Raw genomic sequence first — 26,282 nt, 5'->3', positions numbered from 1 at the left:
TGTGTGTGTGTGTGTGTGTGTGTGTGTGTGTGTGTGTGTGTGTGTGTGTGTGTGTGTGTGTGTGTGTGTGTGTGTGTGTGTGTGTGTGTGTGTGTGTGTGAGATATGTCAATTGAAATCTTCCCGTATCTTTATAAATATCTTTAATTTATGATAAAATCAAACACGGTTGAGCAGAAACTGGTCCAGAGATTTAAGATGGAACAACCCCAAAGAGACACGAAACGGCAACAAAATACAACAATAACATGATTTATTTTTACACTGTGAATTTAAGAAGTTTAAGACACAGAAAGTGAATATATCTGTACTCATCTGGAAATTACACAGGAGCTTGTCTTCGTGTTGCTGTTCTGTTTTAACATCCATCCATCCATCCTCTATACACCTCTTTATCCTCACTAGGGTCATGGGGGGTGCTGGAGTCTATCCCAGCTGACTCGGTGAAGGCAGGAGACACCCTGGACAGGTCACCAGTCTGTCACAGGGCTACATATACAGACACACAATCACACTCACATTCACACCTACGGACAATTTAGAGTAACCAATTAACCTCAGCATGTTTTTGGACTGTGGGAGGAAGCCGGAGTACCCGGAGAAAACCCACGCATGCACAGGGAGAACATGCAGACTCCATGCAGACAGATCCCAGGCCGGGATTTGAACCGGGGCTCTTCTTGCTGCAAGGCGAAAGTGCGAACCACTACGTCACTGTGCAGCCCACTGTTTTAACATATAATACAAAAATTATAATATAATACAATATAATATAATATAGTATAAGTAGCGTGCAGCAGCGCCCCTACTGTCCGCGCCGCCTCTGCACCGCCCTGCAGTTATCCTCCCGGCCGCCAGGGGTCGCTGCTAGCTCAGGAGGCTGAAGAAGAGCAGCGTTGCCCGTCTACTTCCTCTTCCCTCCGCGGCCTCAGAGGTAGGAGCTCCGTTCTGCTGTTGGAGACACAATCCTTCTTTAATCTCACTCAAATCTGCTCCATCCTGCTTCCAAACCTCCTGTGTTCTGTAGACTATGTGTTTAAACTTGAGATCCTGTCAGATTAATCCATATTGAGGAGTTAAATGTGTATTTATTGTAGTATTTATGGAAATGCCGGTTTGGTAGCTGTCCGCCATGTTGGCTGCATCAGTCGATAGAAAGTCAAATTAATTGGAGTTAAAACTGCTGTTTGTGTGTTTGTTTTTTGTGTTTGAAGCTGTTTCTGTTGGTTTGTAACGTTAAACGGTGTTTTTCTGTAATGTTCTGTTCCGTTATTTACAACGAACCAGGCTGCAGCGAGCTAACGCGGCTAACTAGCTAAGCTAACAGTCATGAGGATCCTGATTAGTTCGGCTTAATCTGAACCTCTAGCCCATTTTATTCGGTTTAAACTAAGCTTCTGACCCGTTTCTCCTCTGACAGATATCTGAAAATGGTCCGCTACTCTCTCGACCCCGAGAACCCGACTAAATGTGAGTAAAGCAGCCGGTAGTTGGACGGTTTGTCCGGCTGCTGTGATGACTTCTTAGGACACCTTTGGATTAACCATGAAAACAACCCATAAAGAACTGAGCTGCCAGATTAACACACCAGCTGAGTGTCTGCAGGTTTACTGTCTCTGAAAGCTCTTTGTGTTTGTTTTTTTTTAATCTCCAGCATGCAAGTCGAGGGGCTCCAACCTCCGGGTTCACTTCAAGGTAAGTCCACATCTGTCCACATGTTCTCTGAAGGTTAAACTGGTTTTCTGTCCACTGGACTCAGGTGTCCTTACAGGCAGCAGCAGGTGTTATAAAGTCTTTAATGGAGTTTCTATGAGTGTTTTCAAACTGACGTGTAATAATTGTTATATATTATAGTTAATAGTGGTGGTTGTAAGTGTAAATACTCAGTAAAATGTTTAATTTCAGCCAGTATCAGTAGTTGTTTATTTTTATTGATTTATTTCTACTGAAGACCAGGAGATTAATGGTTTAATTAGAATTTACAGTAGATTTGAATAACTAGTGTCTTTCTCCATAATTTAACCCATCAATTTTAGTGTTTTGTTTATTTTCCTGACAAATTACTGAAATAATTCAGAATTCTTGCACTGTAAAAATCTTTCAAGCCTTATCTGTAGACTTTATGCTTAATTCATGTAAATGTTTGCTGTTTGTCAGTGTCCCTGTTGCCTTGATGTATTATTTTTATTCTATTTACCCTGTAGCTGTAAACGTGAAGACAGATGTGTGTAGTTGAATGAATTTGTGCTGATTTTGTTCATTTATCTGAAATTCATTGCATGGAATGATGGTAAACTGGTTTAAAGTTCAGATTTGACACCAGACGTGTTGATAAAAGGTTTAAAAACTGCTGCAGAGACTTCCTCCTTATTGGGACACTTAATATTCTGGTTTAAATATCTGAGGAAGGATTATTTCTATTGATAATTGGCTGTTTTCCTGCTGTGGGACACATTATTGGTGTCATTAGGTACAGCTGGACGTGTGGTGACCAGTAGATTATAACCAACACGTGTTCTGTAATAATGTTGACGTTAAACAGCTTTTTAATCCATAAAAACTGGCAGAGCGTCGTCCTGCCACCACATGCTCAGGTTTTGTTACCAACTGATATTTTTGCTCAGATTTTTATTTTATCAGTTTCATTCTCCAGAATGATAAATGTGACCAACTGGAATTTAGCTGCTGATTAATTTCACTGAGTTTTCAACCAGCAGGTGAACAAAAAGTCATTTTAAAGTCATCTCCTTGGACTTTCAGACTATGATGGATATTTTCAGCATCCTGGGATATTTTAGACAAAACACTAAAAACATACTAAAATAGTGGTTATTTTTAGTCGTGAAGAGGCTCTAAAATGTGGATTTAACAGCAGAATTCAGGAAACATCACAAACAAACCACACAGAGTCCAGCTGAAGTCAGACTGAACTGAAAGGAATTATTGGATTTATTTTCTGGATTATTTCATTTAGTCTGAAAATGTCAGAAAATGTAGATCAGTTTACTGTCAGAGGAAAGAAACCAGAAAATGTTTACGTTTAGGAGGATGTCCTTAAAGAAGCCCTCAGACTGGTTCTGATAGTTGTTGATTGATTGATTATTGGTGATCAGAACCCTGCTTATTGATGGGTTCTCTTGGTTTCCTCCAGAACACCCGTGAGACGGCTCAGGCCATCAAAGGAATGCACATCCGTAAAGCCAACAAGTATCTGAGGGACGTCATGGTCAAACACCAGTGTGTTCCTTTCCGTCGCTACAACGGCGGCGTCGGACGCTGCGCTCAGGTGAGGCCTGGAAGGGGGCGGGGCCAGTTCACCTGCTGCACTGATGACCTTCTTAGGACACCTTTGGATGAATCATGAAACTAATCTTTCAGTCTGAGCAGCGGCGGTGAAGGAACTGACCGCTCAGGTTTACAGAAAGCTTCTAAACCGTTTCTGTTCCTGTCTTCAGGCCAAACAGTTCGGCTGGACGCAGGGTCGCTGGCCCAAGAAGAGCGCAGAGTTCCTCCTGCACATGCTGAAGAACGCCGAGAGCAACGCTGAGCTGAAGGTCAGTCAGTAGAACTTTGTTTGTTTGGTGGTTCTGGAGCTTCATGGAGCCGAAACGTGTTGATTTTAGAGGACTTAGACGTCCTGCAGTTCTAATCTACACACTGATGCTGAGATGATTGGAGAAGCTCTCTGAGATCTGAAAGCTTCAGTTTAAACTGTAAATGTCCAGCTTTTATTGTTGTTTGGGTTCCTGTTGTAAAGAGCTGCTGTTCTGACACCAGATTGCAATGATGACCTTTTAGGACACCTTTAGATGAACCATGAAAAGAAAGAATCAGTCTGAGCAGTCTGTTACTGAGAACACGCTTTACATGACCCTGAACACGCTTTACATGACCCTGAACACGCTTTACATGACCCTGTACACGCTTTACATGACCCTGTACACGCTTTACATGACCCTGTACACGCTTTACATGACCCTGAACACGCTTTACATGACCCTGTACACGCTTTACATGAACTGTAACACGCTTTACATGACCCTGTACACGCTTTACATGACCCTGAACACGCTTTACATGACCCTGAACACGCTTTACATGACCCTGAACACGCTTTACATGAACTGTAACACGCTTTACATGACCCTGAACACGCTTTACATGACCCTGAACACGCTTTACATGAACTGTAACACGCTTTACATGACCCTGCAACACGCTTTACATGAACTGCAACACGCTTTACATGACCCTGAACACGCTTTACATGACCCTGAACACGCTTTACATGACCCTGAACACGCTTTACATGACCCTGAACACGCTTTACATGACCCTGAACACGCTTTACATGACCCTGAACACGCTTTACATGAACTGTAACACGCTTTACATGAACTGTAACACGCTTTACATGACCCTGTAACACGCTTTACATGAACTGCAACACGCTTTACATGACCCTGAACACGCTTTACATGACCCTGTACACGCTTTACATGAACTGTAACACGCTTTACATGACCCTGTAACACGCTTTACATGAACTGTAACACGCTTTACATGACCCTGAACACGCTTTACATGACCCTGTACACGCTTTACATGACCCTGTACACGCTTTACATGACCCTGAACACGCTTTACATGACCCTGAACACGCTTTACATGACCCTGTACACGCTTTACATGACCCTGTACACGCTTTACATGACCCTGTACACGCTTTACATGACCCTGAACACGCTTTACATGAACTGTAACACGCTTTACATGACCCTGAACACGCTTTACATGACCCTGAACACGCTTTACATGAACTGCAACACGCTTTACATGACCCTGTAACACGCTTTACATGACCCTGTAACACGCTTTACATGACCCTGTAACACGCTTTACATGACCCTGAACACGCTTTACATGAACTGTAACACGCTTTACATGACCCTGTAACACGCTTTACATGACCCTGAACACGCTTTACATGACCCTGAACACGCTTTACATGACCCTGAACACGCTTTACATGACCCTGAACACGCTTTACATGAACTGTAACACGCTTTACATGACCCTGTAACACGCTTTACATGAACTGTAACACGCTTTACATGACCCTGTAACACGCTTTACATGAACTGTAACACGCTTTACATGACCCTGTAACACGCTTTACATGACCCTGTAACACGCTTTACATGACCCTGAACACGCTTTACATGACCCTGAACACGCTTTACATGAACTGTAACACGCTTTACATGACCCTGTAACACGCTTTACATGAACTGTAACACGCTTTACATGACCCTGTAACACGCTTTACATGACCCTGTAACACGCTTTACATGACCCTGAACACGCTTTACATGACCCTGAACACGCTTTACATGAACTGTAACACGCTTTACATGACCCTGAACACGCTTTACATGACCCTGTACACGCTTTACATGACCCTGTACACGCTTTACATGACCCTGAACACGCTTTACATGACCCTGAACACGCTTTACATGACCCTGAACACGCTTTACATGAACTGTAACACGCTTTACATGAACTGTAACACGCTTTACATGACCCTGAACACGCTTTACATGACCCTGAACACGCTTTACATGACCCTGAACACGCTTTACATGAACTGTAACACGCTTTACATGACCCTGTAACACGCTTTACATGAACTGTAACACGCTTTACATGACCCTGAACACGCTTTACATGACCCTGAACACGCTTTACATGACCCTGAACACGCTTTACATGAACTGTAACACGCTTTACATGAACTGTAACACGCTTTACATGAACTGTAACACGCTTTACATGACCCTGAACACGCTTTACATGACCCTGAACACGCTTTACATGACCCTGAACACGCTTTACATGACCCTGAACACGCTTTACATGAACTGTAACACGCTTTACATGACCCTGAACACCAAAATATGAACTTTAGCTGAATCAAATCTGTTCTTTTGTCTGCAGAGGTATGTTAAAGTAAATGTTTTTTTATTTGGATAATGAACACAGACATGACTTCTGCTCTTTAACCCTTTAAGCTTCAGTGTACCGCCGGTGGTACACCTACTAATTTGCATAGGAATTTCAAGAATGTCCGACGGCTGCAAACGCGATTATACAAACACTATACGCCGATGGAAAGCTTAGATTCTCATGAATCCGCCGGTATAAACCACTTTCAGATGCGATTACCACAGCGGGTGAGAAAAACACATTTGTCCGACAAAAACGAATATCCATCCATCCGTTCTCTGTACACGGCTTCAACGCACACAGCGCGACTCACATTTCCGGGTTTATTATTACACACAAAAAAAAAGATTCCACAAAAAACGGCCATAATCCAACCTTTTACATCAGATGACACAAGCCAGTAAACTATTTTGTCCAAAACATGTCCTGAAGTCGTATAAAATCCCCAAATCGGTCATTTTCAAGGAAATGCACCTCCCGATGCGCGTCCAATATTCCCCGTATTTTTCGTAATTTTTTTTATTTAAAAATAGAATATTAGCGATTTTTTGTACTGAAAACGGCTGGAATTGACTGAAGCTTAAAGGGTTAAATCTGGATGTTTTCTTTAGTCACTGATGCTGATTTTATTTGGATGAAGGAAACAACTGACAGTCCTCCTGAATCAAACCGTGTCCCTCATACAGACCACAACCTGAACATGATTGTAGAATCGGGTTGTTATTTTAATCCAAAACTCCCACAGAATGATCTGTTAGCAGACCTGCCAACCTGTACGCATTTTGTGTAGCAGGTACGCAATTTGACATCAAAATATGCTGGTACGCTCCGCCTCATGAAACTACTGAAAAAGCTGCAGACATCTGTGAGTGCTGTTAGAAATGTGGACGTGCAATATTCATGCCTGATGCAGCAGTGTAGTGGTGCAGTTTCAACCAATCATCATAGAGTAGCGGAGAATAAGGAGTCTGCAGAACCATTGTTGGTCGGCTCTCTCCTGTCCTCTGCCTCCCTCCTCCTCTCTCCCCGTTCTCTGTGCCCCCACCCGCAGCAGCTGGTGGTTAAAATGGTGTGTGTGTCTGTGTCTGTCTTTTGGCAAATATGTACTGTTAATAACGTTACTTTCACGTTGAAAATACGATGTCATATTGGGAAATGAGCACCGAGAGTTTTTTTTCCAATCAACGTGTGTGTGATTAAGTGGTACTCAAAATATTTCGCCAAGGTTGGCAGGTCTGTGTTAGTTTGAGGTTTCCCATGAAGAACCATCTGCAGCTCTGATCATTAGTTCTTCAGACTGAGCAGCTGTAGAACAGAGGAGAACGTTCTGTAAACTAAAGTTTGATTCTGGCTGCTGCTGGTCTGAGGACCCAGATGTCTGACTGTGAGCCGGTTCTGTTTCAGGGTCTGGACGTGGACTCTCTGGTCATCGAGCACATCCAGGTGAACAAGGCCCCCAAGATGAGGCGCCGGACCTACCGGGCCCACGGCCGGATCAACCCCTACATGAGCTCCCCCTGCCACATCGAGATGATCCTCACCGAGAAGGAGCAGATCGTCCCCAAGCCTGAGGAGGAGGTGGCCCAGAAGAAGAAGGTCAGTGTGAGCCGGAGACCGCTGCAGGAGCGCTCAGACATGGGGGCCGGTCCGGACCTGCTGGAAGTGGGCTGTTAATAGTTAATCATGTCCTCATTACCGTTAGAAAGCTTGGGATCACCCAGACGGTTTGTACGGATATAGGACTGTAGGTTGTTGGTAAAGATCAGATGGTAGGCTGCAGATCAAACTCTGTGGACCGTTTGGCAGTCTGCAGGTCCACAGTTTGGGTTCATCCAGACAGTTTCCTGTTCTTCTATCCATGAAGGTTTCTAACATCAGTGAGTGTTTCAGCCCATCAGCAGCATGTAGCACCAGAACACAGGAGTCCAGTAAGCTGTGACCCGTCTGAACCCAGCAGATGAACCTCCATGTCTGAGCTGCTCTGCCCTCCATCGGTCTGACTGAAGCCTTCTGTCCACTGCTCTGCTGATTTTATGGAACTCTGAAGCATTTTATTGGGACGTCTGTAGCTTAATGTCTGATCAGGTTTTGCCTTCACAAGTTTCTGAGCTCTGGTCTAAGTCCAGTTTAAATCTGTTTAATCCAGTTTAGTCCTGTGGGTCGTAGTTCTGTTCCAGGTCCTTTAATCCGGTTTACACGTGGACAGGAAGTAGAATCTGAGTGTTTCCAGTAAATATCTGTACTTTTCCCTGCAGAGCATCAGAACTAGTTCATCCAGATCAGCTGCTAAATGTCACATTACATCATGGATTTGCATAGTTTCAGTTTACATAGAACAATATTCATACCAGGTTTTTACAGTTATTAGTCTGTTTAGATTCTTTAAAAGCTGTGAAGAATAAAAATGCCAGAAAAAGTCCAAACCTCTCAGAATCAGAAAACCACAAACTTTTCCATTAAATCAGGTTAAAATAGTTTCTGCCCCGCTTTTAGAGATTTACATTTTTAAGTGTTTTTACCGTTCAGCTTTTACATGGTTTAAATTTTAAATTACTATTTCAAACCTGAACTATAAAAACAATTATTCCCCAGAAATGTTTTAAGAATCTAATAAAAGGTTTTTAATCCCATAAAATGAAATAAACCAAACGATTATAAAATGGTTGAAAAGATCATTAAATGATGGGAAAAATCTGCAAAAATGCCAAAAAAAAAAAAGATTAATCAGTTTGTAATGAGATTATTTTGCAGATATTTTTAGTTCTTAATACAATATTTTACTGTTTTTTAATAAAATATCCCAAACTCTAGAAAATGCAAACAGTATGAACAATTATTCCTTTTTAATGTCGTATTTGTTTTAATATTTAGGAATTATTAATTAAAATAAAAATACACAAAATTAAAGTATTTTCCCATATGATCGAATTAAAAATGATTGAAAAGAACAAAAATGCTGAAAAAAATCCCATAAAAAATGTGATTCTGAGTTTCTAATGTGATGGTTTAAGAAGCTGCTGTGGACCAGAACCTTCCTGCTGACCTGGTGGAGGTCCTCCTGGTGGAGGGCCTCCTGGTGGAGGGCCTCCTGGTGGAGGGCCTCCTGGTGGAGGGCCTCCTGGTGGAGGGCCTCCTGGTGGAGGGCCTCCTGATCCTCTGCTGTTGCTCTGATGACTTCTTAGGACACCTTTGTATTGTGATGAAAACAAGCTGTTGAACTCTGAGCGACTGTAACTGGATCTTTGCTGTTTCCTTCAAAGTGATCAGAAAATAACTGAACGTTTTCTCTGCAGGTTTCACAGAAGAAGCTGAAGAAGCAGAAGCTGATGGCACGGGAGTAAACTGAAATAAAACACCTGATTTATAACGTCTCTCTGGACTCTGTCTTCATTTGTGTCGAACTAAAAAGCGCCTCAGATCATTCAGGATGGTTTGTAGGTTCTCATTCATCCAAAGTAGTTTAACTCAATCCACTGGACTTCAGGAAAGTTCTTCAGTGGATTCATTTAAACTACTTTGGATCATTTCAGGTGGGTTTGTGATCCAGCAGCTCCTTAAAATACAGAAAACTCTGATTTCTGGACGATTAAATCAGATTTAAAGTGACGTTTCTGTTGAATTTAATCCAAACGGTGAATTTAAGGAAAAAACTTGGAATTAAAAATGTTTATTCAAACTAAAATCAGATGGTTGATCACATTTCCTCCAGTCTTTGTCTTTGTTCAGATGTTGTCCTTTAATTACCTTCATCACTTCCAATCGTTTATTTCACTGAAACCAAACGTTCTGAGCGCCTGCAGTGGAAGAAACTGATCAAACTTTATATTTATCTAAACGTGTTTGTGGAGGCTTTTTTCTGTCATCTGGGCCCCCGTTTACTGAAAAACTGGAATGTTCTGTCATTATTTAACAGCAAAACAAACATTTAAACAGTTTGTTGATTAAAATTGATTTCCAACAAAAGGTTGAAATCTAAACATTTTAGAGTTTTTCCACAGACGGTTTCATTTTAGGGTGCGTTTGACGTCACTGCTGCTCAGACTTTTATCAGTTTTATTATTAAATGTAATGATTATTTTTGAGACCATTTCTTTATTTTTACATTTCATTTATTTTAAACATTTATCTTCAGGAATTATTGTTTGAATTTTTTCAGTTTGAGACATTTCTGTTTTTCTTTCAGTGTTTAAAAACTTCTGGATTCATTTCTTTTTATTCTCTGATCCATAATTCTGCAGTGAACAAACATCCAGTTTTATGTCTAAGTTTATTTTCTGACGGTTCTCCACTCGTCTGTTTTTATTCTTATAAAATACATCTTTAGAGGCAGTTTTCTCACATTGGTTTTGTCTTTAGCATTTTTAGCCATTTGAAGTCATTTTTAAGATGTAGTGTTTCATGGATTTGTTTGGGGATTATGGTAATACTTTTGGGGATATTTCAGTTTTTTAATTGTAATTTTTTAGACAATTCATTTAGTAATTTAATTTTTCTTTTGTCTAGTTTGAGGTTTTTCTGACATTTAATTTAGTTTGGTCCGTTTTAATTTGGTGGCGGTGGATGATAACGATGGATTCATGTCACATCCTGTCAGTAAACGTCCCTACCTGTCAGTACAGGTGAGTGAAGTTCATGAAGCAACACTTTAAACCACTGATCTGCTCATGTTCACACATTTGGTTTCTCCAGCGGTCAAACTGATGTGAAGCTTTACGAACATCTTTAAGTCCATAAATAATCTGCAGACTTTGCAGCAGGGACATTGAACTGTTAGCATGAGACCATACTACCTTCTGAGGGAATCCTCATGTTGTCGTGATAGCTGCTAACACTAATTCTGTTTGTGATGTCCTACACTCAGCAAGCTGCAGACACAGCACCCAATTAACCTGTTCCTTATTACTGGGGACTTTAACCATGCCTCTCCATCGTCCACACTACCCACCTTCACACAATAGATCACCTGCCACACCAGAGACAATAAAATACTGGACCTTTTCTATGCCAACACCGAGGAGGCATACACATCATCTCCTCTTCCACCACTTGGTAAATCTGACCATAACCTGGTTCACCTCCTTCCTGTACAAACCTCTGATACACAGACAGCCAGCTGTCACCCGCATGGTCAAGAGATGGTCTGAGGAAGCTGAGGAGGCTCTCAGGGACTGTTTAGACACGACTATGTGGGAAGTGTTCTGTGAGGATCATGGGGAGGACATCAACAACCTCACTCACTGCATCACAGACTACATGAACTTCTGTGTGGATTACACTGTGCCCACCAGGACTTTATGCTGTTTCGCCAACAGCAAACCCTGGATTACTCCTGATTTAAAGGCTCTCCTAAAGAACAAACGGAGGCTTTTAGGTCAGGAGACAAGGAGGAGATGAGATCTGCACAGAGAGAACTGAGCAGACTGAAGATCAGGAAGGCTACAGGTCCAGATGGCATCAGCTCCAGGCTCCTCAAGTCCTGCACAGATCAGCTGAGCAGGATTGTGGAACATATTTTCAACTTGAGCCTGAAGCTGGGGAGAGAACCACAGCTGTGGAAGACGTCCTGCGTGGTACCGGTGCCGAAGATATCGCACCCCAAGGACCTCAACCACTTCAGGCCGGTGGTACTAACATCCCACCCGATGAAGACCCTGGAGAGGTTGGTCCTTTGTCATCTGCGACCCCTGGTGAGCTCATCATTGGACCCGCTGCAGTTTGCCTACCAGCCCGGCATCGGGGTTGATGATGCAGTGATCTACCTCCTGCACAGATGTCTCTCTCACCTGGAGAGCACTGTGAGAATCATGTTTTATGATTTCTCCAGTGCCTTCAACACCATCAAGCCTGTGCTTCTGGGAGACAAGCTGGAGCAGACAGGAGTGGACTCTCACCTCACAATGCTGCTGGATTACCTCACCAACCGGCCACAGTTTGAGGGCAGGAGACTGTGTGTCTGACACTATGGTCTGCAGTACAGGGGCCCCACAGGGGACTGTCCTTGCCCCCTTTCTTTTCATCCTCTACACTGCAGACTTCTCCCATCACACCACAAACTGCCATCTTCAGAAGTTCTCTGACGACTCTGCCATCGTCGGCCTCATCACAGACGGAGACGAGGAGGAGGACAGAGAACTTAACCAGGACTTTGTGGACTGGTTCCTGCTGAACAGCCTCCAGATCAATGCGGTGAAAACCAAGGAACTGGTGGTGGACTTTAGCAGGAACAGACACACTTCTCCTACACCAGTGAACATCCACGGAACGGACATTGAGATTGTGGACTCCTACAGGTACCTGGGTGTTCACTGAACAAGAACCTGGACTGGACTACTAACACCAGCGCACTTTACAAGAAAGGTCAGAGCAGACTCCACCTGCTCAGAAAACTGAGGTCCTTCGGGGTGCAGGGAGTCCTTCTGAAGACCTTTTATGATTCTGTGGTGGCATCAGCCATCATGTATGGAGTGGTCTGCTGGAGCAGCAGCATCACGGCTGCAGACAGGAGGAGACTAAACAAACTGGTAAAGAAAGCCAGTTCTATCCTGGGCTGCCCCCTTGATCCTGTGGAGGTGGTGGGAGACAGGAGGATGATGACAAAGCTGTTGTCTATCATGGAGGACACCTCCCCCCCCTGCAGGAAACAGTAAGATCACTGGGCAGCTCCTTCAGTGACAGACTGCTTCACCCGCGGTGTCTAAAGCAGAGATACCGCAGCTCCTTCCTTTCTGCTGCAGTCACACTTTACAATCAAGCTCCCAGTAGTTTCTGTTCACACATTTATGAACTGTGCAATAGGAAATGTAAATAATGATGCTGTGCAATTTCATAGAAATTTTGCTGTAAATACTGCTTTCTCTCTTCTTCTGAAGAAAATATTCTTATTTATATACATGCAGTGTGTGCAGTACTCTGTTTTGATTCAAATGTTCTATTTGCTGCTGTACAATGTAAACTTCCCCGCTGTGGGATTAATAAAGGTTCCATCTATCCATTCATTCATCCATCCATCCCTCCCCTGACGTGTCTTTTAACTTGTACTTTTAGCCAGTGTTTGCTAAATATCCTGATGTGACAAACTGCTAATTTGAATGGTTAGCTTCTGTAGCACTACCCAGAGCCCTAGAGACAGTAAGAGTTGCGACACTCCTGCTCTGGCAGCGGGGGGGTCACGTGGTTCATGTAAGCCTGAATAGTTCCAAACAGCCAGCGCTGTCATTTCCTTCTATGGGACTGAGAGCGGCGATTTCACTGTAAAAAAGGAATAAAATCACACCTCCAAGTACTTGTTTGATTATTAATTCATTGGAGTATGTATGTAAATGTCAGTTTTACATTTTGAGCCGTAAGGTGACATATAAAAGACACTTTTGGGGTTTTGGAGGAAATGTTTCACATTCGTGTTAGCATGGAAAATCGACTTTTACACAGAAATGTAAGATGATTGAAGATGTTAATTTTTGCCCAGCTGGATTATTGTATTTCCAGACAATGTCTATATTTCTCTGATTCACTTACCCGTAGTCTGGGAGTTATTGAAAAGCAGAGTAACAACAGTCCATTCAGCAGATAGTGTCCAGGCAGGAGTTGACTCACTATAACCATTTTAAGACATGCACAAAATATATATTCAAGAATAACAACTCATTATGCTTTGATGAATGAAATAGTTTGTTTTATTGACAATGGGAGAAACAATGAGGGTCTTCGTGTCTTCAGTGAGGGTTCTCAGGATACTGGAGGATAGATAGATAGGATAGATATTAATAAATATATTTGTTAAATACTTACAAGTATAAGTTTATGCATTATAAAGGGTCTCATATAAAGGACGTAGTCTTGACAATTAAAAAGAGGTAGCGATGTAGCTAGGTAGCTTTCAAAGAACAGCTAACAAGCACAAGGCAATGCCTGAAAGTCGTTCATCTGCCAATATTCACAAATACAGATAAATGTATGCACCACAAAGGGCTTCTGATATAATATAAAGACGTTAAAATTAAAAAGAGGTAGCGACTCATCAGCAATTAATCCGTCAACTTCACAGCTAACAGCAGAGTCGAGCTAAAAAAAGTAGCAGAAATTCGGTCGTCTACCAAGATAAAAAAAAACGTATAATTACGCTGCGCAAATACAAATAAAGCTCAGCATGTGCATCATAAAGAGCCTCTGATAAAATATAGGCAGTTGACAATTCAAAAGAGGAAGGCATTTCATCAACTTACCTCCACATATACTCAACAACCTGCAGTGCAAATGAACGGTGGCTATCACTGTAGAAGCGGTGCTTGGAACTAAACAAGCCTCCACAACCCGGAAGTAGACCGAAAGAAAGCGTACAACGGCACCCTATGGGAGTGTCGCAACTCTTACTAGCTCTCGGGCTCTGGCACTAGCTACCTGTTTAGCTTGCGTTCTTAGCTGGTGTTAGCAAATGTTTGCTAAACATTCCTGTTGATGTGACAAATAAAATGGTTATCTGGCAATATAAACTTCCTGTAGCACTAGTTAGATAGCCTGAATTCTCTGCTAGTTTAGGCTAATTATCCTTGCTAGTTAGCGGTATTAGCTTACTGTAGCACTAGTTAGATAGCCTGAATTCTTTGATAATTTATGCAAATTATCCCAGGTGATGTTTGAACTTGCTAGTTAGCGATATTAGCTTCCTGTAGCACGAGTTAAATGGCTTGAATTTATAGGCTAATTATCTCTGATGTGACAATTTGGTCTATGTACCATTGACTACTTAGCTAATGTGAATCATTTGCTAGTTTAGTCTAATTATTCCGAGTGATATTAGAACTTGTTAGCAATATTAGCTTACTGTAGCACTAGTTAGATAGCCTGAATTCTTAGCTAGTTTAGTCTAATTATCCTGGGTGATGTTAGGACTTGTTAGTTAGCAATATTAGCTTACTGCAGCACTAGTTAGATAGCTGGAATTCTTTGCTAATTTAGTCTAATTGTCTCTGGTGATGTGAGAAATTCTTTATTAGCAGCATTAGCTTCTGTAGTATCAGCTATAAAGCTAGCTGACATCCCATCATGATGGCAGTAATCTTGCCATCGATTTTGCAGCTTTTCTGGTCAGTTTGCTTGTTTTTATGGAAAATATTCATAATATGAATGTAGAACTTTGATTATTAACCAAAGTGACTGTAGTGTCATTTTCAGATCTTTTAGTTCAAGATTCAAGTTCTTAAATCTTGAATCTTTCCAGATTCAATTCAAGATTGAATCTTGAATTTTTGCATCTTTTAGTATCGTTTGTGTGTCTTTTAGTGTTGTTTGTGCATCTTCTAGTGTAATTTTTGCATTTTTAGTGTAATGTTTGCTTCTTGTAGTGCTGCTGTGTGCCTTTTAGAGTTGTTTTCCCGTCGCTCCATCTTTTAGTGAGTGAACCGGGTTCTGTTCGAGGTTTCTTCCCCTTAAAAGGGTGTTTTTCTCCCACTGTCTCCTTAGAGCTGTTCTGGGGTTCTTATGGGTTCTGGAAAGCATCTGCAGACAATCTGACCTGTAGCTGGCGCTATAGAAATAAAACTGAATTGAACTGATATTAGCTGTCCAACATGGAGGAGGAAGTGTGATGTTCTGGGGCTGTTCTGATGGATCCAGGGTCGGTTCTTCTACAGACTGAGAGGAACCTGAACCTAAACGTCTACCACAGCTTTCTGCAGCTCCATGCAGAACCCTCTGGTATGTTCTAGTTGGCCATCAAGATAATGACCCAGAACATCAGTCCAAGCTCTGTAGAACCACCTGAGGAACAAAGAACCAGATGGTTGAGAACATGGAGTCTCCAGACTTAAACCCATGGAGCTGGTTTGGATGAAGTGGACAGAAGAGAGAAAGCAAAGAACCTACAAGAACCACACATTTATGGAACTTCTGCTGCAGAGCTGGAAGAACTTCGTGAAGAACATCTGGTTTCCACTGAGGACAGAATGAGTTCAGCTGTTGGATCTGCCAGAGGAGGAACTCTGATGAGTCAAAGTTTAGGAGACTCTTTGGTTCTAAATGTATTATTTTAACTTCATTAATTTGTTCTTTGCTTTAATTTCAGAGAACAATCAGGCGTTAAGAAGCAGAACTGACCATAAAGAACCGGAGATGTTGTGGTGTTCTAAAGCTTCTGGTGATTTATTGACCTATAAATAAATATATTGATGATTTATGAGGGGCTGATCAGCACCATGAGCTGCTGCTGTGGTTCTCTCTGTGGCCACATGGAGGCGCTGCAGCTTCACTGCTTCCTTTATGCTGAACATTATGGGATGTTTTTGGACATTATGGGATGTTGTGCTGCTGGTTTCTTGTGATTGACATCAGATGAAGTTCATCAGCCTGCAGATGATTTATTTATTGATCAGTTTAATCGTTTATTTATTTATTGATCAGTTTAATTATCAGGATAAAACAACCATCTAGAAGCAGAAGTTAAATGTGAGCTGTTTTCTATCTTCAGATCAGAGAATGAATCTAAACTATTCTCCTGTTTTTATCTAATAAATAACGGATCAATGATGGATTATTGATTATAGATTAGTAGCTCTTCTCATTTTAGAGCCGTATCAAAGGTTTAATGTTGGATTTAAATCTGAACAATAACTTCTTACTTTAGTTTTCATGTTAAATCAGTGAAACAAACATAAATCTAAATATTAAACATTCACTTTATTTCAGTTCTTCGTGGATTCTGCTGTAAATAATAAATAAAATCAGTTTTATTCATTCATTCTGGTAAAAAAAAAAACTCTTCATGTTTCCAGCTTTATAGATCAAACTATTTTCTGCTTTTGCTTCTAATATTTTTCATCTTTGTTTTTTTATTTTTTGCTATTTTATGAATCAAACATTGAGCTGATTATTGAGGAAATAATGAGTTTATTAATCTGCAGCAGAAAACTCTGATGATCATCAGTTAACCAGAGTTCAGTCCTTTAAGGCTTCTATATTTAAATCTTTATTATTAAATCTTCTATATTTAAATCTTTATTATTAAATCTTCTATATTTAAATCTTTATTATTAAATCTTCTATATTTAAATCTTTATTATTAAATCTTCTATATTTAAGTCTTTATTATTAAATCTTCTATATTTAAATATTTATTATTAAATCTTCTATATTTAAGTCTTTATTATTAAATCTTCTATATTTAAATATTTTTTATTAAATCTTCTATATTTAAATCTTTATTATTAAATCTTCTATATTTAAGTCTTTATTATTAAATCTTCTATATTTAAATATTTTTTATTTAAATCTTCTATAAATATTTTTTATTTAAATCTTCTATATTTAAATATTTTTATTTAAATCTTCTATATTTAAGTCTTTTTATTTAAATCTTTCATATTTAAGTCTTCATTCTGAGGAACAAACCGTATATGTATCAGTTTTATTTGATCTTAGGTAAAACGTCTCCGTCTAATCCGTGTTTTCACACAAATAATCTCATGTTTAAATGTTGATTTTATGAAGAAACAAGGATCTGCTTCTCCAGGCCTTTTTCACGTCAGAACAAATTTAAACTGCAGCTTTTTATTTCATATTTATTTCATTTAAACTGCAGCTTTCTCTTCCAGTGGATCCAGAAATGATAAAAAATTAAATGAATAATCAGGAAACAATAAATCTACTGGATTAAATCATGGTTTTACAGAAATAATCTGCAGCTGAAGATTCACTGAGATCTGATTCATCAAAACTAAAAACATAAAAATATTATTCTGCAGTAAAACATCTGGAACAGGTCTGGTGTCCAACATGAGGGTGGCGGGCCTGAAAAAGGCCGCAGGAGAATATCCAGTTTATTAAAGAGTAGATGTGAATTTAATTTAATTTAATTTAATTTATTTAAGTTAATTTGAACCTCGTGTTTAGTTTTTGTAGAAATATTGCTCTGATTTAAAACTGTCCAACAAACGTTAAATAATAGAAAACAATTAATAAGCACATTTTTATTATTATGGGATAGACTAAATGACTTAAACTGACAGATTAACATAGAGCGCCCCCTGCTGGTTCATTTAATAGTAAAAAATCTATAAAACTGTTGAAATGTCTTAATTTATTTTATTTATTTCGGTCATAAATGAAGGATCTGAATTATTGTTCATTAAAGAACCTTTAAATCATTTCATCTTTTAGATAAATTAAATTCTAATGAAACCAACAAACTGCTTTAAATGTTTTAATCATTTATTGACTGAAGAATGTTCAGATTTTGTTAAATGAGTTTTAATGAGAATATTCAGCTGCATCATTAAAGCAGAAGTCATGAATAAAGTTTAAATGTTGATTTAATGAGGTTCATGTTTGACCTCTGACCTCCAGCAGCTCATTTTAATTTTAATGAACATTTGTACAGAATCAACTCTTCATTGTTGTCTGTTGGAACGTTTTATTTTTATTCTAAAGTGTTTTTTCCTCCTGTTGATGGTTAAAGCTGTTCTTCTGTCTGTTTTGTTGTCCTCAAGCTGCTCCTCTTCATCAAACTTCATCTTCTTCACCTCAAACTCTGCAGCCTCCGTCTCGGACTCTCAGCCAATCAGGAGCCGCCGCTGCTGCCAGACCGCCCACGTCACCTGCGGGTCACCCAATCGGGAGCGGCCCCGGTCCCCCCTCCCCACGGCGGCTCCAAACTTTGGACCTCCGGTTCCGCCGGTCGGCCGTCAGAAGCTCCGCGCCGCCCGGGACCGAACCTCCCGGTGACCGTGAGCGGACCATGGAGTCCGGAGAGCCGCAGTGAGCCTCCCGCAGGGCCGCAGAGAGGAGCAGCTAGCGGCGGTCCGATGGACGGGTCCCGACAGAGCTTCCTGCTCAGCCCGCCGCCGCTGGCCGCCCTGACCAGCATGACCGAGATGAAGACGCCGCTGTACCCGGCCTACCCGCTGCCCTCCGGCGGGCCCAACTGCTCCACGTCCCCGGCCACCACGTCGCCCAACCCGGGCGGCATGGCGGGCTCCTCCCCGGGCATCAAGAGCTCCTCGGGGCTGTCCTCGGGGCTCGGCTCCCCGCAGCAGTGCTCCTCGGCCACCCCGCACGGGATTAACGACATCCTCAACCGGCCCACGGCGTCCTCCGCCGCGGCCGCCGCCTCCTCCTCGGCGGGCCTCCTCAGCGGGCTGCCCCGCTTCAGCAGCCTCAGCCCGCCGCCGCCCCCCGGACTCTACTTCAGCCCGGGCGCCGCGGCGGTGGCGGCGGTGGCCCGGTACCCGAAGCCGCTGGCGGAGCTGCCGGGCCGGACGCCGATCTTCTGGCCCGGAGTGATGCAGAGTCCGCACTGGAGGGACGCCCGGTTCGCCTGCTCGCCCCGTAAGTGGAAGACCCGGAACCGGAACCGGTGGAGCTCAGCTGATGTTTGCTTGTGTTTCTTCCAGTCCGGGGCTCGGTTCTGATTGTTTGTGTTTCTCCCAGACCAGGGCTCGGTTCTGCTGGATAAGGACGGGAAGAGGAAGCACACCAGACCCACGTTCTCCGGACAGCAGATCTTTGCGCTGGAAAAAACTTTCGAACAAACCAAATATCTGGCGGGACCCGAGAGGGCGAGACTGGCCTACAGCCTGGGCATGACGGAGAGCCAGGTCAAGGTACGGGTACTGCACCGGGTACTGCACCGGGTACTGCACCGGGTACTGCACCGGGTACTGCACCGGGTACTGCACCGGGTACTGCACTAAATACTGCACAGTAATCCTCAATAATGTTGACAGAAAATGCACATTAACGCAGTAAAACACTTCTCCAGCCTGGACATGACAGAGAGACACTTCAAGGCACTAAAACACACACAGTACGACAGTAAATGCTCCAAATAATACTACACAATACTGCACAAAAATATACAATAATACACGAAAAAACCCACTCTGGGCTCATCAGGAAGTTTCAAGAACCGACCTGAGTGTGTGTGTGTGTGTGTGTGTGTGTGTGTGTGTGTGTGTGTGTGTGTGTGTGTGTGTGTGTGTGTGTGTGTGTGTGTGTGTGGAGGAAAACCAGTTGATTCATTATAATTCGATTTAAAACTGATTTTTCATCAAAAACGAGTCAAACTCTGCTAATCAATAATTAATAATCAATAATAATAATTAATAATATTAAAGATAATTTCGGGCATTTTCCGTTTTTCTTTCCAGAATCTTTTCTGATCCCGTTGGAAATAACTTTAAAAAAGAAGACAGCTCAAAGAATAAAATCTTCCTAAAACTCTAAACGTTCATTCTGAATGAGTTCAAATAAAATAATTCATTTAACACCATGAAGGCCTTTTTAACATTATTATTATTATTATTTCAGGTTTTGTTTCAGGTTCACAGAACGGAAGTTTATTCATTTAAATGAGAATAAAACATTAAAGCAGCTAAAAGGAAAGATCGGATAAAAAACAAAAACCTGTTTGTAAATTGAAATTTACATTTTCTTTATTAATTTGACGGTGAATAATTAAATGTGTTGTTTCTGCGGTTTGCTTTCATATAAATCAATTAATAAAACCAATTTATTTTTGGGAAGTGAAGATTTCGTTTCATTTAATGGAACTTCCAGTGAAATGTGTTTAAAATCAGATTTACGTTTGATTCTAATCAAATTATTATTATTGTTATTATTATTAGTAGTAGTATTATTGTTATTATTATTATTATTATTTATTTATGTATTTATTCATTTATTTAGTTATTGACAGCAAGTTTAGTTCAGTTCGTGTTTGTAATTGTAGGTTTCTGAGGATTCTGTGAGTTAAACACTCCGCTGTTCTGAGCCTGAAAACAGTGTGAGGTTCCGCTTCAGTTCCTCAGCTTCATTTTTCAGTCTTTCATCCAAAGCGACGTTCATCTGAGAGTAGATCCGACAAATGAGACTTTTCTGTGCGTAAAAACGGCGTAAAAGTAGTTTTGGTTCCGTGCATAAAAGAGTCCGTGTTTGTGTGGTTCCGGCAGGTTTGGTTCCAGAACCGGAGGACCAAGTGGAGGAAGAAGCACGCGGCGGAGATGGCCTCGGCCAAGAAGAAGCAGGACTCGGAGACGGAGCGGCTCAAAGGTTCGGACGCGGAGGACGAGGACGACGACTACAACAAACCTCTGGACCCGAACTCTGACGACGAGAAGATCACGCAGCTGCTGAAGAAACACAAACCGGGAGCGCTGCTGCTGCACTCGGAGACGGACAGCTCCTAACGGACCCTGGCCCGGCCCGGCCCGTTACCGGAGCACCGGACTGCTGACTGTAAATAGAACCGTGAGTTTGTTCCGATAGAAATTATCTGCTGTGAATAATTTATGTGTAAAAAACAACAAACAGTTTTGTACAGATCCACTCAGTTTATCTGGACCCGGACCCTGAACGCACCACGCACACACACGCGCACACCTTTTTATTTATGTTTAAGTTGTGAGTTGCGCCTGCGCACTTGTAGCCCGCAGGTTCCTGTAATGCACTTTTATTTAATAAAACTGTTTCCTTCTTGTTTCCACGAAGCTGCTTCGACCAGAACCTTCTTTTATTCACACCTTCTGACTCTGGTTCTGTTTTTTTCTGGAGATGAACTCGACTTTTCCAACATCTGAGGTGATTTTTTTTGGCTCTAAACTTCTTCTAAACGGAGAATCTTCCGGAGTTTTCCGTCAGATTTGGTGGATTTTCTCTTTTTTTTCTCGGAGTTTCGTCTGGTTCGTTTCGTGGGAATCTGAGGACGAAACGTTTAAAAAAGATTCAGAGGAAAAAACGTTGAAACGGAAATAAATCCGAGATGATTTCTGGATTCCTGCTTCAGACTCAGAGCTGAGCTTCAACCTTTTCTTTTCTTCTGTTTCTGTGAAAATAATAAGAGCAAAAGAAAAAAAAACACTAAATGTTCCTGTGAGTCTGCATCAGTATAATTTATTAAATTTAATATCTGCAGCTTTCAAACAACCTTCATTCAATTAAAACCATCAGATTTTAGATTTCTGCTCATTAAAGAATGAAACCTTTAAACTGCATCAAAGCGGAGCAGATGAAGATGAATAAAAAGGATTTCTGTGCTTTTGTTTCCTCTGAAGGAGCAGAAATCATTTCAGTTCAGTTTTATTGACTGAAATAGAACAAATTAAATAGAATAAATTCCAGTTCAGATTAAGAGAAAAACTCTAACAGGAAGAAACTCTGATAGAACCCAGAAATAATGACGTTTATTCAGCAGGAGAGACAGAAAACAGGAAGCAAAGAGCAGAAATAATTTATTTTAATGCTTTAAATCATGAAAGATTTAAACTCAGAATGGGTCCGGAGGCTTCAGGAATCCAGGAAATAAATGCTGGTTTTGTGTTTTATGTTGGTTTAATTTGTCAGAAAGTGTTTTGAGAAGCTTCTAACTGGACATTTAAACCAGATTCTGATCAAACGCTTTGATTTCTAATCGATTATTTCAAGTGAAATGATTTAATTTCCAGCGGCTTCGACTCTTTTTCTGTCAGACTCTCCAGCGGTTTCAGGTTTTCTGTTTCTGGATCTAAAATCCTCTGATGGAAACCTGAAGATTAAAATCTGCTTCATTTGTTCAGAAAATCTCAGTTCAGACGAATAAAAGCGACAAAAATCTTCATTTTTAAACCGATTTAATTCTGATGGTGGATTCATCGACCGGCAGCAGAAACCTGAAGAGAGAATTAAAAAGCAAAGCTCATTTATGAACGAATCCGTCAGTAAACAAAGTAAAAATCAGCCCCTAAACGGTGAAAACATCATTTTCCTTTTAATGAATTCGTTTTAATTAAATCATTTCAGACGAAACGTTTGAGGACGTTTTTGTTCTGAGAAGTTTTTCTGTTTTTATGGATGAATTTCCATCTTAAAGCTTCAGTGATGAAATGATTTCATGTTTGATTCACATTAATAACAAACCTTCTTTATTTTCATCAATAACTCACATTTTTATTCCATAAATGATCAGAAAACTGAGAAAACTTCACACGGAGTCGACAGAAAGCTGAGGAGAATTTAAAAAGAGAAACAGACGTAAAAGTTAAAGCTCATAAATCAGAGACAACGATCAGCTTCAGCTCAGACCAAAAAATAAAAATGATGATTATTACTTTTAAATACAGCAGTAAGAACTCAATGAACGTTTACACATTTGTTTTTCTGCATCACTTTAATGATATTTTCACTTTAAACGTATTTTTAGGATCCAGTTTTTCTCTTTTTGTTCAGTTTATGATCTGAGAACGTGTTTTTATTATTATTGTTGTTAATAATTAAAATAACTGATTATTTATTTATGAAGCATAAAGTCAAAGCTGAACGTTGGTTTCCGCTCTTATTTTTCTCCTGAACGTTCACAAAACCTGATTGATATAAATTCATATATTTCTGTTTTTAATCAACAATAAATGCAGAGTTTTAATTCTAGAAAATATTCAGAATTATTCCTGGGTTTTTTTTATTCTTAAAGCGGTGATTTTATTAACAGAAAGCTGAGGAGGGATTTAAAACCCAGAGCTGATAAATGAGACATGAGCGATCAGCTTCACCCACATAATACAGAGCTGCTTTATGTTATTATTATTACTATTATTAATATTATTATTATTGCATGTGTAATAATTAAACAAACGTATTTCAGCCTCACAGGAGATTTTTCTGCATCACTTTAATGATGTTTTTTACTTTAAACGTATTTTTCTGATCCAGTTTTTCTCTTTTTGTTCTGTTGTTAATCTGAGAAGATGTTTTTATTATTTTCATTGATAACTGATCGTTTATGAAGCATAAAATCAAAGCTTCATGTTGGTTTCCATTTGCATTTTTCTCCAGAAGATTCTTCAGTTTCACTTCAGAAAACCTGATCAATGAACCAACATTTATCTTTTTATTTAAAGGAATTTATAGTTTTTATTCCATAAAGTGTCAGAAAACAGAAAATATAAAATCAATGATCAGCTTCATATTATTATTATTATTATTATTATTATTTGAATGCATCAGTAAAAACTAAATGAACATTTTGCTGCTTTTCTCTGCATCACCTGAACACACTGTGCTCTTATTTTTACTTTAAACGCATCTTTTGTTGACCCAGTTTTTCAGTTTCTGTTCAGCAAATGATCTGAGAAGCTGTTTTTCATGTTATTATTATTATTATTATTATTATTATTATTCTGTTCACTAATAACTGATAGTTTATTTATGAAGCATAAAGTCAAACCTGGACGTTGGTTTCTGCTCTTATTTTTCTCCTGAACGTTCAGAAAATCTGATTAATGCACCAAAACCCAACATTTATGTTTTCTTAACAAAGAATTCATGTTTTTATTCCATAAAATGTCAGAAAAAATAATAATCGTGTCGTTTTCTTAGTTTAAGATGAAAGCAGTGAATCCTCTGATCAAACGGTTTGGTTTAGAATCAGAATAAATCCGTTATTTTTATTATTGATCAGTGATTTATTTCCTGTTCATTTATTAAAAGAGCTGCAGATTGATTCTGTGTCGCAGTCGATCCTCCAGCTGCAGCCAGACGGAAAAATAATCAAAGTTCTGATCCGACTGAAGATTCAACCCAAAGAGATTCACCAGACGACACGGGATTCACATGACGAGATTAACATGGTTAGATTGACACGGAAAGATTCCCCAGACGACACGGGATTCACATGAGGAGATTCACATGAGGAGATTTACATGATAAGATTCACATGAGATTCACATGATGAGATTCACATGATAAGATTCACATGAGATTAACATGATAAGATTCACATGATAGGATTCACATGAGATTCACATGATGAGATTCACATGATGAGATTCACATGATAAGATTCACATGAGATTAACATGAGATTCACATGATGAGATTCACATGAGATTCACATGATAAGATTCACATGATAAGATTCACATGAGATTCACATGAGGAGATTCACATGCTAAGATTCACATGATAATATTCACATAAGATTCACATGATAGGATTCACATGCTAAGATTCACATGATGAGATTCACATGATAAGATTTACATGATAAGATTAATATGAGAGTCACATGACATTCCCATGACAAGGTTCACATAAGATTCACATGAGATTCACATGATGATATTCACATGAGATTCCCATGATAAGATTCACATGATAAGATTCACGAGATTCCCATGATAAGATTCACATGATAAGATTCACATGAGATTCACATTATGAGATTCACATGAGATTCACATGATAAGATTCACATGATAAGATTCACATGAGATTAACATGAGATTCACTTGATAAGATTCAAATGATGAGATTCACATGAGATTCACATGATAAGATTCACATGACAAGATTCACATGATGAGATTCACATGATGAGATTCACATGATATTCACATGATTAAATTGACATGATAAGATTGACATGATGAGATTGACATGATGAGATTGACATGATGAGATTCACATGAGATTCACATGAGATTTACACGATAAGATTCACATGAAGAGATTCACATGATATTCACATAAGATTCACATGATAAGATTCACATGATGAGATACACGATGTGATTCACATGATGAGATTCACATAATAAGATTTACATAGATTCACAAGATGAGATTCACATGATAAAATTCACATGAGATTCACATGATAAGATTTACATAGATTCACATGATGAGATTCACACGATGAGATTCACACGATACGATTCACATGATGAGATTCACATGATGAGATTCACATGAGATTTACATGATAAGATTCACATGATGAGATTCACATGATGAGATTCACATAATGAGATTCACATGAGATTTACATGATAAGATTCCCATGATGAGATTCACGATAAGATTCACATGATGAGATTCACATGAGATTCACATGATGAGATTCACATGATAAGAGTCACATGATGAGATTCACATGAAATTCACATGATAAGATTCACATGATGAGATTCACATGATGAGATTCACATGATGAGATTCACATGAGATTCACATTATGAGATTCATATGATGAGATTCACATGATAAGATTCACATGATAAGATTCACATGAGATTCACATGATAAGATTCACATGACAAGATTCACATGATGAGATTCACATGATGAGATTCACATGATGAGATTCACATGAGATTCACATGATGAGATTCACATGATGAGATTCACATAATGAGATTCACATGAGATTTACATGATAAGATTCCCATGATGAGATTCACGATAAGATTCACATGATGAGATTCACATGAGATTCACATGATGAGATTCACATGATAAGAGTCACATGATGAGATT

At 39.9% G+C, this 26,282-nt stretch overlaps 2 protein-coding genes and 4 non-coding genes across 6 annotated transcripts; all 6 read left to right on the top strand.

Annotated features, from left to right (window-relative positions):
- The first annotated feature begins 883 nt into the window (after positions 1-883).
- Positions 884-9,379, top strand: rpl17 (ribosomal protein L17). The gene is made up of 7 exons (XM_022216186.2): positions 884-933; positions 1,420-1,469; positions 1,654-1,694; positions 3,151-3,285; positions 3,455-3,553; positions 7,413-7,604; positions 9,302-9,379. The coding sequence occupies exons 2-7, from the start codon at positions 1,430-1,432 to the stop codon at positions 9,347-9,349; spliced, it is 555 nt and encodes a 184-aa protein (XP_022071878.1). The 5' UTR covers positions 884-933; positions 1,420-1,429; the 3' UTR covers positions 9,350-9,379.
- On the top strand, positions 1,507-1,574 carry LOC127530995 (small nucleolar RNA SNORD58). The gene has a single exon (XR_007937787.1). It is a non-coding gene; the product is annotated as a small nucleolar RNA SNORD58 (small nucleolar RNA).
- LOC127530993 (small nucleolar RNA SNORD58) lies at positions 3,321-3,387 on the top strand. The gene has a single exon (XR_007937785.1). It is a non-coding gene; the product is annotated as a small nucleolar RNA SNORD58 (small nucleolar RNA).
- Positions 3,778-3,843, top strand: LOC127530996 (small nucleolar RNA SNORD58). The gene has a single exon (XR_007937788.1). It is a non-coding gene; the product is annotated as a small nucleolar RNA SNORD58 (small nucleolar RNA).
- LOC127530997 (small nucleolar RNA SNORD58) lies at positions 9,171-9,237 on the top strand. The gene has a single exon (XR_007937789.1). It is a non-coding gene; the product is annotated as a small nucleolar RNA SNORD58 (small nucleolar RNA).
- Positions 9,380-18,612: 9,233 nt separating the features above from the next.
- Positions 18,613-21,484, top strand: nkx6.1 (NK6 homeobox 1). Its single transcript, XM_051938829.1, has 3 exons — positions 18,613-19,325; positions 19,428-19,600; positions 20,948-21,484. The coding sequence occupies exons 1-3, from the start codon at positions 18,803-18,805 to the stop codon at positions 21,182-21,184; spliced, it is 933 nt and encodes a 310-aa protein (XP_051794789.1). The 5' UTR covers positions 18,613-18,802; the 3' UTR covers positions 21,185-21,484.
- The last annotated feature ends 4,798 nt before the right edge of the window (positions 21,485-26,282 follow it).

The sequence above is a fragment of the Acanthochromis polyacanthus genome, chromosome 18, assembly GCF_021347895.1.
Source record: "Acanthochromis polyacanthus isolate Apoly-LR-REF ecotype Palm Island chromosome 18, KAUST_Apoly_ChrSc, whole genome shotgun sequence".
NCBI classification, from domain to species: Eukaryota; Metazoa; Chordata; class Actinopteri; family Pomacentridae; genus Acanthochromis; species Acanthochromis polyacanthus.
The sequence above is the reverse complement of the archived record's forward strand: the minus strand, read 5'-3'. Positions and strand labels throughout refer to the sequence as shown.

Excerpts from the sequence above, each read along its gene's own strand:
- rpl17 (XM_022216186.2), top strand. The coding sequence starts at position 1,430 with ATGGTCCGCTACTCTCTCGACCCCGAGAACCCGACTAAAT. Across the intron at positions 1,695-3,150 it reads ACCTCCGGGTTCACTTCAAG|AACACCCGTGAGACGGCTCA; the intron begins GTAAGTCCACAT and ends GGTTTCCTCCAG. Across the intron at positions 3,286-3,454 it reads GCGTCGGACGCTGCGCTCAG|GCCAAACAGTTCGGCTGGAC; the intron begins GTGAGGCCTGGA and ends TCCTGTCTTCAG.
- nkx6.1 (XM_051938829.1), top strand. The coding sequence starts at position 18,803 with ATGGACGGGTCCCGACAGAGCTTCCTGCTCAGCCCGCCGCCGCTGGCC. Across the intron at positions 19,326-19,427 it reads CCGGTTCGCCTGCTCGCCCC|ACCAGGGCTCGGTTCTGCTG; the intron begins GTAAGTGGAAGA and ends TGTTTCTCCCAG. Across the intron at positions 19,601-20,947 it reads TGACGGAGAGCCAGGTCAAG|GTTTGGTTCCAGAACCGGAG; the intron begins GTACGGGTACTG and ends TGGTTCCGGCAG.